Raw genomic sequence first — 11684 nt, forward strand, 5'->3', positions numbered from 1 at the left:
ACCTGCAAGGGGAAGATTAAGAATAATAGTAAAAACGACAAAAGTATTAATAATATTAGTTATTTTAAAGCAGACAAATATTAGCAAACTAATCACCAGAAAAAAGAAAGTGAAAAAGAAAAAAATGAAAAAAGCGAGAGAAAAAAAAAAATCGGTGGAGGACAGGGCAGGGCACCCAGGGTCCGTCTGAGTACACAGACTGTAATGGAGTTCCTGAGGGCCCAGAAAGTAGATGGGAGTGGGGGATGGCTGCACCTCTGTTCACTAAGTGGGTGTGGGGTATAAGAGTAATAAGAGGAATGTCGTACCTTTACAGTCTTGCAGGTCTGGAGGGTCCTTGGGGTTGCTGGAAAGCAGAACATGTTCTTAAGCCCTGGGAATTTGCAAGAGCACTGTCTCTTTAAATATCCAAAATAGTCAAGCTGCTTTTAGACCTTCAAAATGGCAGTGTCCTCCAGACCGGCAAAAGTCCACAGCTCAGCCCGCCTTTCTCTTCACCTTCTCCGTTTATTCCCCAGCCACCGGAGCAGTCCTCCGTGCAGTCCCTGGCTAGCAGGGTGATTTTTAGGTTAATTCTTAAGTCCTACCACCACTCAGGAATCTCCAAGCTGTCTGTGCTATCAGGATCACTGCCAGTCCACAGCTCCGTCTGTCTCCTTTTTTGGTATTTTCACGCAAATTCTTCTGCTAGTTGGGGTTTAGTCCACTTCTATATTCTTCCCTTCAAGGCTCAGGGGTCCAGGATTATCTTCTGTTTCTGTGTTAATTGGTTTCCCTTTTCTTTGTTGAAGCGGGTCTGTGCAGTCTTTCTGCTTAGTCTGCCATTTGCCGGAACTCAATACAACCCTTCTTGCTGAAAGTGAAGAAGACTTGAAACACTGATGAAGATCAAAGATTACAGCCTTCGGTATTGATGAACCTCAGCATAAAGAGAACAAAAATCCTTACAACTGGATCAATAAGCAACATCATGATAAATGGAGAAAAGATTAAAGTTGTCAAAGATTTCATTTTACTTGAATCCACAATCAACACTCATGGAAGCAGTAGTTGAGAAACCAGACATCATATTGCACTGGGCAGATCTGCTGGAAAAGACCTTGTTAAAGTGTTGAAGAGCAAAGATGTCACTTTGAAGACTAAGGTGTGCCTAATCCAAGCCATGATATTTTCAGTAGCCTCACAAGCATGTGAAAGCTGGACAATGAATAAGGAAGATGAAGAATCTCTGCCTTTGAATTATAACGTTGGCGAAGAATACTCAAAATACTGTACACTGCCAGAAGATTGAACAAATCTATCCTGGAAGAAGTACAACCAGAATGCTCCTTAGAAGCGAGAATGGCCAGACTTCATCTCACCTACTTTGGTCATGTTGTCAGAAGGGACTGTTCCCTGGAGAAGGACATATGCTTGGTAAAGTGGAGGGTCAGCAAAAACGGGGAAGACCCTCAATGGATGGATTGACACAGTGACTGCAAAGATGGGTTGACGCATAACAAGGATTGTGAGGATGGTGCAGGACAGGGCAGTGTTTCATTATGTTGTGTGTTGTGAGAATTGACTTGATGGAACCTAACAACAAAAACAACCAGAATGTTCCTTACACATGAAGATGGTGAGATTTTAGCTTGCTTACTTTGGCCATGTCATGAGCAAAGACCAATCACCAGAAAAGGATATCATGTTTGGTAAAGTAGAGGGTCGGTGAAAATCATGGACACCCTTATTAAGAAGGATTGACACAATGGCCACAACAATGGACTCAACACTCCAACAGTCATGCACATGGCACCAAACCAGGCAACATTTCATTCTGTTACACATAAGATCACCATGAGTTGGAGCTGAATTGACAGCAACTAACAACAGCAGCAGCTTCACTGTGAGATGCTAATAGAATATATCCATGTAAAATATAAAGCATTATCTCACAGTGAGGTATTGGCAATATTTTCACTATGAAAAGGTATCATAACAACCTTTATGGGATAGTAGGAAGATTGAATGAGGTAATTTGGTTGGATAGTACTTACATAGTATTATGTACACTAGAAATGTGCATGCGTGTTTTCCAATAAAAAAAGTCTGAAAAATTGAGACTTGACAACACTCAAGAGAGTCTCAAGTTGAAGGACCTAAAGAAATATTGTGAATTCTAAAATAAGAACTGGCTTGTTCTGAGTAACAAAATATAGAAATAAAAAAGTATCTGTAAAGTTAGCCAAATAAACTCCTGAACTTAGTGTGTGTGTGTGTGTGTAATGTACTCCATAGAGCTTAAAACCAGAAACACAAATATGCTTTGGGGTTAGAACACTGTGCCAAGTCTCAGCCCAGAATAGCTATTTACAGCAGCCATAAATCCCCTTAGACAGGAATTGGTAATGGGAAATGTGACCAATCCCTTTAGCTATAGAGAGTAGTGAGGAGGACTACCAGGTACTGCTATAATAATTGGAGACAATTTAAATGAATAAATAATGAGCTAAATGAATATTTAAATGTACTCCAAGATAAAAACCTGAAAAGTGATTTTCTAATTTGTTGAAGTAATGTGAAACACAGAGTAATACTTATGTTTGGGTACAAGTTGCTTTGATTGTTACCTGCTTGCTTTGTTTGATTATAGGTAACTACTCATTTGGTTTATTTTAGAACTTTCCATGCTTGTGGCATCAATTGGCACTATAGGCATGGTGTGACCAGTGGTGGGTTCCTCTCTGCCATTTCTTGTGGGAGGATTGATGTACAATCCTCCCAAGGACAAAACCTTTAATTTGTTGCTGAAGTTGCTGTTCTCTGGACCCTCTTCATCAGTCATAAGACCCTGGGAGATGGTGTTGACTTCTCCACTAGGGATAGTTCCCTGAGGCATATGTGGGTTTCTTGACCATGTGGTCAATTCTTTGTAAATAATTAAGAGGTAGGGAGATTATGTCTGGCCTGATGGCTAAGTGCTTGGTTTAGTGCAGGCCTGAGAGTGGCTCCCAGGGATGCATTGACTGGACATTTAGCTTGCTACAAGTGGGATGCTTCCAACAACCAAACCAAAAACCAAACTCACTGCTGTCCAACTCATAGCAACCCCTCCTTGGATTTCCAAGGCAGTGTCACTACAGAAGTAGATTGCCTCATCTTCCTTCCGAGGAGTGCCTGGTGGGTTTGAACCACCAGCCCTCTGGTTAGCAGTCAAATGGCTTAGGCACTACACTACCAGAGCTCCCTCCAACAACCTACTTATTCTCTGCAATGACAGATTTTGTGGAAAGATTAATCCCAGTATAGGTTAAGTCACCCCATCACTCATCTGGACATTAGCATTATACCTGTCAGAAACTAATGCCAGATTAGTAATATTTTTCACCTTTTCATGACTGAATTATTTTCTGCTTTGATTTTTTAAATTGATAATGATAATTGATAATGAAAACATACTGAAATCAAGGCAAAAAAAATTTTTTTTTGAATAATGTGGCTTTTGATACAATTAAGTGAGACACCTATGTCCCAGGTGGACTCTGATGGTAGGATTGATGGGGTAAGGCATGTTTTTTCAGATTCACACAGTTATATAGGTCCCTGACTGGTGGCACAACATACATTTGGGATAGGAGCTTCCCAAGAAACATGAGAGGCTGAAAATGTAGGTGGGTGATATATGTCCCACAGGTCATGAAATGGGTAAAAATAAGAATGCTGATAAACTCTCTTAGATAGGTAAGAGTCAGATGTGAAAAGATGATTTTTTGTTTGGAACTGTTCTCATGCTTCAACTTTCTGAGGGCAGTGAGCAAATTAGCAGTTAATGACCTATATCACAACTGGGAAAGTATCCCAAGGTAATGCTATTTATATAAAATGTTATAATAAATTTAGTAGTCTAGATCATATGTAAAAATCTATATAATGTGTTTGGAGTAAGGATTAATTATTAATAGAGAATAGTCAAAAAAACATGAGACATTAAATAATTTGAAAACTTTCTACACTTGGCTGATTATATCAGCTTAGCACATAAGAATGGAACTGATGCAAAATTATATGTATTTCTTTTCATAGACGTTATTTTTCTATGATGGAATTAGGAGTAGAGGGGATGTGGAAGATAACTGTGGACTGATGGTAAATTTTGGCACCTGAACATTTATCCTAGACGTTGTCTTTACTTTGAGCAGCATTTAGCATCCCTACAAATTAGTGTAATATCTGTGGCAATGGTCTTACGAAATGAAAAATGTGAAAGGAAATATTAATGTGGCTATAAATGGTAGTTAATTCCTGGGTGTTACAAATGGTTTAAGCACTGAACTGCTCACCAAAAGGTTGGAGGTTCAGGTCCGCCCAGAGGCACCTTGGAAGAAAGACCTGGTGATCTGCTTCTGAAAATCAGCCACTGAAAACCCTGTGGAGCACACTTCTCTGACATGCATGGAGTCATTATGAGTCAGAATGGACTCTATGGCAATTGGTCTTTAGAAAGATGCTGTGTTTTAAAGGTAGAAATCCATTGCCTTTGACTCAAATTCCGACTCATAGTGACCTATAGGACAGAGTAGAAATACCTCATAGGGTTTCCAAGGCTGTGAATCTTTACAGAAGCAGACTGCTGCATCTTTCTCCTGTGGAGTGGCTGGTGGTTTTGAACTGGCAACATTTTGGTTAGCAGCTCAGTGCTTACCACTGTGCTGCCAGGGCTTCTGCTTTAAGGATAGATTGGTAGAAATGGACCAGAGAATATAAATAATGTTGGAGTGTAGAAAGGACAAACCATGGAGTTAAGAAAAATGAGGCAGATTACTTAGACAGTAATAATTGTACTCTGCACATTTTATAATTTATGTTCACCCAGTCTCAGTAAAGGGATAGACTTAGCCTTAAGTTTTATAAATTTTAAAAGTTTCTAATATTTTAAGCTATTATTGAAATACTATGACTAAACTTAGACTTTTTATTTACAAGGAGAATTAAACCATGGTCTTTTTTAATTTTGATGGATTGATGTAAGCAGCAGATTTTTTTTTTTCTCTTGAGCCTCTCAATTCTGACATGTTGTCTTCATAGGTCAATGGTGTTCAGCTCTATGGAAAATCTCGACGAGAAGCAGTCTCCTTTCTTAAAGAAGTGCCACCTCCCTTTACCTTGGTTTGCTGTCGACGGTTGTTTGATGATGAGGCCTCTGTAGATGAACCAAGGACTACTCAGCCCTCTCTTCATGAGCTGGAGGTAGTAAATGAATATACTGCAGTTCCCATTCATCAGGGATGCCCTCACTATTGTATTGCACTATGAAGGGTGGGAGGAAAAGCTCCCCCTCCCTTTTTTAATTTGACTATAGTGCTCTCAAAGGCAACAATGCATAGCTCTTCAAATTGTTACTTTTCATTTAATGTCATAAAACTCTTTTGTTTCTTCAACTTGAAATGTCTGTGACATTAATGTGCATGCACTTTTATTTTAGAGGACCCTTTCTAGTAATTGCCTGTACTCATTACTTTTCACTCCCAGTTCAACTCAGTTCATCTTAATAAGTTTAAGATGTTGGTGAGTGTTGAATATCTAATGGACTCCCCTTTTTCGGAGGCTTAAAAATAAAAAGATCTATGACCAATTTTGAAGTGAGCCTAGAAATCGTTGTGAAAGCCTCCAGGAGGTCAGAGAATGAAGTAACACTATCTTTGCTCTTAATAATCCTTTTTACGAGCGTCGTAATTACGAAAACAATTTTGAGCAAAAAGCATTGCCATCTTCTGTCATTTGTAACCTCATCTTTTAGGCCACTCTTTCCCATTTCCAGACTCTTAGATTATAGTTTCATTAGCACCAGTTCAGATACAAGGAGCCTTCCCATTTACCCCTGTAAAGTTTGGATTTCAAGACACTTGGGCCCTAATCCTAGCACCAGACTATTTGTCACTGAGTTGCTTCCAACTCTTAGTGACCATGTGTGTTGCAGAGTATAACTGTGCTCCACAGTTCAATGGCTGTAACTTTTCAGAAGCAGTTCAGCAGGAATCCTAGCACTACCCCTTAATCATTATGTATCTTTGGACAAATAGCTTGATTTTCTGTTCTTCATATTCCTCATCTGAAAATGGTGATAGTTCTAGTAGTAAGCTACCTCCTGAGTTTGTGTGAGGAGGAAATGAAACAATAGTACAGATTTCTAAGCACAGTGCTTTGCACATGAAAAATACTCAGTAAAATTAAAACAAACAAATGAAAAAAAAAAACCCACTGCCATTGAATTGATTCTGACTCATAGTGACCCTATAGGACAGAGTAGAACTGTCTCAAAGAATTTACAAGACTGTAATTCTTTACAGAGCAGACTGCCACCTTTTTCTCCCATGAAGCAGCTGGTAGGTTCGAACTGCTGACCTTTTGGATAGCAGCTGAATGCCAACCAGAGCTTCTTCAAAAAAAGTTGCTATAGTTATTAACTCCTCTAGTCTACAAATCTTCCTATCTGATTTTGTAAAGAACTCAAGAATGTAGTATACTGTTTTATAATTTTTGATACTTAAGAGTCTATTAATCTTGTTTTTCCAAGAAGACTGTGGGAGCTCTGGTGGTGTAGTGCCTAAGGCATTTGACTGCTAACCAGAAAGCTGGCGTTCAAACCCACCAGCCACTCCTTGGAAGGAAAATTGGGCAATCTGCTTCCATAGTGATATCGCCTGGGAGACCCAAGCAGGGGTTGCTATGAGTTGGATCCGACTTGATGGCAATGAGTTTGTTTGTTTTTTATTGTTATTTTGTTTTAATCTTGTTTTTCCAGGAAGACTATCAGCTCCTTGTGGGCAGAGACCATATCTTGAAATTATTTTGTATATCATAGTGTTTATTTTGTACTGGGCATATAAAAGATGCTTAGTAACTTAAGGTGTATTAATTGAGAAGGTTTTTTTGTTGTTGGTAGTGTTAATGGTATCTCTTGTAAAAAATATATTAAGGAGCAGAGGTTACACTTTTGTGATTTTTTGCTATCTTTCTTAAAATGAAATGTGGGTGGTGGCTTTCCTCTGAAGGTTGATAAAAATGCCTTTAATCTAATCTTACAGGGTGTGTAAATCACCAGCCTGGCTTGCTGACTCTGTGCTCCCATCAGTCACTCTTTACCACAATGGGCGAACAACAGCTTTGAATTATGCTAAATGTCAACCTTGCTGTCCATTAGTTGATTGCTTTCTGTTCTGTAAATACAGAGGTTATGCAGAATTGATTGTATCAAAAATGATATATATCAGGTTGGAGTATAATATTGCATACACCTTGGATGCCTTGAAAGTTCTATAAACTTAGAATTTATAATTGTATCTAGTATCTTGAAATCCTACCTCTCTTTACCTTCTCTCATTTCTCACTTATCCTGATACTGCCTTAATGTCCTTAAGCCCTATCTGGTTAGGCGACTCAGCCAAAATTCTAATACTCATTAATCAGTGAGGGTATTAAATGCTCCAGTAAATCATCCATCATATTGTATAGTCACTGAAACTTTTTATTGGAGAGTATAAGTGTTTACTTTTCGAGTATACCACTTCTTCACATCAAGTTGAAATATACTGAGGTTACTGATCTAAAACTTTCCCATGCATTTCATGTTTTGTAATTTAAGAACCAAGAAATTATGGTTAGATTCAACCCATCATTGCTTGGGTGTTGACCTTCCATGTCCTGTAGCCTCAGTTTGAGATCTGGACCAACCTTAATTTTAAAAATGTTTCTGTGTTAACTAAGCAATCTCACTCTTCCAAATTACAAAATTTCCGCCTTTGATTCAATAGAATTATATTTTCTTATATAGGTCATTCAAAATTATATTTGTAGGAGCGATGCATTTTCATTTACTAGATTATCCAAAGTTTTAAGAAGTCTTCTTTTTAAATTATTTAGTTGATAATTAAAATGCACTTTCAAGAGAAACCTATTCAAAGATGGATGGTTCATTAATGTATTGAATACATATTTATCAAATGCCTACTGTGAGCCAGGTCTTGTATTGTGGGTTGAATGGATAACAATGGTTAACTCTATGGTAGCCCTTATGGAGTTTCTAGTGTAGTATAGGGGCTTTTTTAGTTGGTAGGGTTACCAAAAAAAAAAAAAAAGAAATAAGGAAAGAAAGAAAAAGAAAACTGTTAAGCTTTAAACAGAAGCTTAGAGGATTTGGGGGAAGGTAAATCAGATGAAAACAACATTAAGCCAAACTCATTGTCACTGAGTCAATTCTGACTCATAGCGACCCTGTAGGACAGGATAGAACTGCCCCATAGAGTTTCCAAGGCTGTAATCTTAACATAAACAGCCAGCTACATCTTTCTCTCCCAGAGCAGCTGGTAGGTTCAAACTGCTGACCTTTTGGTTAGCAGGTGAGTGCTTAAGCGCTATGCATCCAGGACTCATTAAACAATAATATAACACTAGAAATACTGTGGGAGCTCTGGTAGCATAGTGCCTAAGGCACTTGACTGCTAACCAGAAGGCTGGTGGTTCAAACCCACCAGCCACTCCTCGGAAGGAAGATTGGGCAATCTACTTCAGTAGTGATACTGCCTTGGAAAACCAAGGAGGGGTCACTATGCATTGGATTCGACTTGACAGCAGTGAGTTCAATTTTGTTCGATTTTATAACTACTGTAAAAGCAGAAGTTGAAGAGCCATTCTTCTGGATAGTCATCTTATTAGTCTCTTATTAGATTCCTAGAATTCCATATAGCATTGACTCCTTTTCCTGAAAGGAGGGGAAGCCTGGAAAAGGATGATTTGTGGGTGTGAAGTCAAGGAGAGTAACCAAACACCTGTGTGCTAGGCAGTTGTACTTGGCCTACCTCCTCCACAGTTGGACTGCCATTATTTCAACACATTTTCAGGCTTACATGAGGCATTTTGGACTTGATTTTTTTTTCCACTTACTTTTCTAGTAAGGTTTATCTTGAAAAATTCTAGGAGGTAACAGAAGTGGTTTCTCTGTGTCCTGCCTTGGCCTGTCTCTGTGTTGGCACCTTTCTTTCTGTCCCTCACGGTAATTGTGAATCCAGGTATTCCTGCTTAAATATTTTATAGACGTCTACCTTGTGTGATGTTCTCAATTTTACTTAAATTGTGTATTTTTTCCTTTTATGCTTCTAATGGGATGACAGAACTCATTGAAGTATAAGAGGTCAGTGTTAATACTTTGAATAAAATAGGTACTTTACATATATTTTTAAAATTATATGAACAGTCTGCATTTTTTAAGTGCTTGAATTTTCACAGAGACCTCATTCTTGAGTGTGTGTGCCCCAGTGTGTGCCCCTTTAAAAAGCCTGAAAAGAGAAACTGTGCATGCCAAAGAGAATTCCCAGTTTGAGAAGAAGCTGTGAAATTCCTGAGATTCTGAGTCTTTTCAGAATTGAAAGGACAGTGTTTTAAAGCATTTATCTTCTTTATATTTCAGGTAGAACACAATATAGTTGTCAATACTGAAGAAGATGATGATGAGGAATTGGCACTGTGGTCTCCCAAAGTCAAGATTGTCGAACTAGTGAAAGATCAAAAAGGCTTGGGATTCAGCATTTTGGATTACCAGGTATAAGGACCCTCATATAGTTATGTAAAGTGGTTATTATTTAAGACAAGCATTGACTTAAGCAAAATGGAATGATTTGATGTATAATGCTACTATCCAAAGAAGGGATGGTTTTTCTTTCTTACCTTTACAATTGATCGCTTCCTTAGTGAGTAAAATGATGGGTGATATAATAACTGGACAATAAAGGAAGCAATAGTTTTATACACATGGATACACATGGAGACTAGAAGTCCATGAATTTTTTTATATGGAGGTTTTTCTGTTTTTCTCCAGTTTTATTCAGATATATTTCACATACCATAAAATTCACCCATTTAAAGTATATATTTCAGTGGCTTTTAGTATATTGACAGAGTTGTGCAACTATCACCATCATCTAATTTTAGAACATTTCAACAGTCTAGAAAGAAATCCTGTCCAAATTCTCAGTCATTCCCAATCCTTGCTCTGTCTTCCCTCTCCCACCCCCTTATATATAACATTAATCTGACTGAGTTTAACCAAGTGAAAATATTCTTGGTGAAATTATAAAGAAATGAGGTAGTGGGGTAAAGTTACTGATATATTTGGAGGAAATGTGAAAAGTCACAAAAGGATATCTGTACTTTATATCAGTTTACCAGTTACTGCAGTATTTTTAGAACTCTGATTATCATGAGGGATTAAAACTGTTGGCAAGAAATCTCTTCACTTTTAAGATGCATATTTTAATACTTTAGTGCTGCCTAAACACATTGTGGTTTAATAAAGCAACATGTACTCTATCAAAGCACATAAAATGCCAAGTGATCTAAAAATCAATTCCTTTTTTTTTTTTAATATAATAATATATAAGGGAACAGATTAAAAGAAAAATACTTTGTGTATTATGTAAGAACATTAAATTCCTTATTTTGGCAGTGTGACTTAAGATTACTGAAATAGAGTATAGCTATTGCATTTTCTCTGGCATATTTCTGTGCCAGAGAGCCCTCTAGGTTATTAGAACTTGTCTTTTGGAGTATTATTGAATTATGAGTTGTTGATTAAAAATAATGTATATTTTGGGAAATGTATTTTAATCAGGATATAGCAATACTGTAGGATTCTAAGTTTATACTTGCTTAATATTAGGGCATATGAAACAAATTGTTGTTGTTCTTGTTGTTATTTGCCATCGAGTCGGCCCTGACTCATAGTGACCCCTCCTTGGGTTTCCGAGACAGTATCACTACGGAAGTAGATTGCCCAACCTTCCTTCTGAGGAGTGGCCGGTGGGTTTGAACTGCCAGCCTTCTGGTTAGCAGTCAAGTGCCTTAGCCACTATGCTACCAGAGCTCCTATGAAACAAATAGCAGGGGCTATATAATTTTTTCTTTACCCACTGTAACCATATTACCTACTATCTAGTTGTTGTTGTTGTTATGTGCCGTCGAGTCAGCCCTGACTCATAGTGACCCCTCCTTGGGTTTGTGAGGCAGTATCACTACGGAAGTAGATTGCCCAACCTCCTTCCGAGGAGTGGCTGGTGGGTTTGAACCGCCAGCCTTCTGGATAACAGTCAAGTGCCTTAGGCACTATGATACCAGAGCTAGTAGGTGGTTAATAAATATTTGCAGAATGATTGAATAAAGTATACCAAAACCAACCCAAACTCACTGCCATTGAGTCATGTCCAACTCATAACAATCTCTCCTTTGCTTTCTGAGGCAGTATCACTATGGAAGTAGATTGATCAACCTTCCTTCTGAACACTGGCTGGCCTTAGCCACTATGCTACTAGAGCTCCCAAAGTATAGGTTAGCCAAAGTTAACTATAACTGATTGAATAAACTCAGTGTGAGATTTTGTTAACCATTTTCATCATTGGAATTTAATTTAGAGAATACTTTTCAGATGTGGTCTTAGATGTTCAGCTAAATTTTCATTATCACAGCAATCTATACATCATATAGGAATCTCCATATATTTGCATTCTTATGTAATATTTATATTATTACCCTTTTCAGTGAGTTTATCTGCAAGTTTTATATTTTGGATATTGTAAATGGTAAGGCAGAAAGAAGTGTTTCAGAACATTAAAAAAGAACTTGAATAAAGGATGGAAAGAAAAACTTGATAGTCCTTA

The 11684-nt window shown here is 37.8% G+C and overlaps 1 protein-coding gene across 1 annotated transcript in view; it reads left to right on the top strand.

Annotated features, from left to right (window-relative positions):
- LOC103206462 (inaD-like protein) overlaps window positions 1-11684 on the top strand; it is a gene marked incomplete at its 3' end in the record, with an annotated part of 197884 nt that overhangs the window by 86543 nt on the left and 99657 nt on the right. The window contains exons 15-16 of the mRNA XM_007951916.2: window positions 5065-5226; window positions 9443-9574. Coding sequence (XP_007950107.1) covers window positions 5065-5226; window positions 9443-9574 — 294 coding nt within the window. The remainder of the gene's footprint in view (window positions 1-5064; window positions 5227-9442; window positions 9575-11684) is intronic.

The sequence above is a fragment of the Orycteropus afer genome, unplaced genomic scaffold (assembly GCF_000298275.1).
Source record: "Orycteropus afer afer isolate SDZICR_OR568_19922 unplaced genomic scaffold, OryAfe1.0 scaffold00318, whole genome shotgun sequence".
NCBI classification, from domain to species: Eukaryota; Metazoa; Chordata; class Mammalia; order Tubulidentata; family Orycteropodidae; genus Orycteropus; species Orycteropus afer.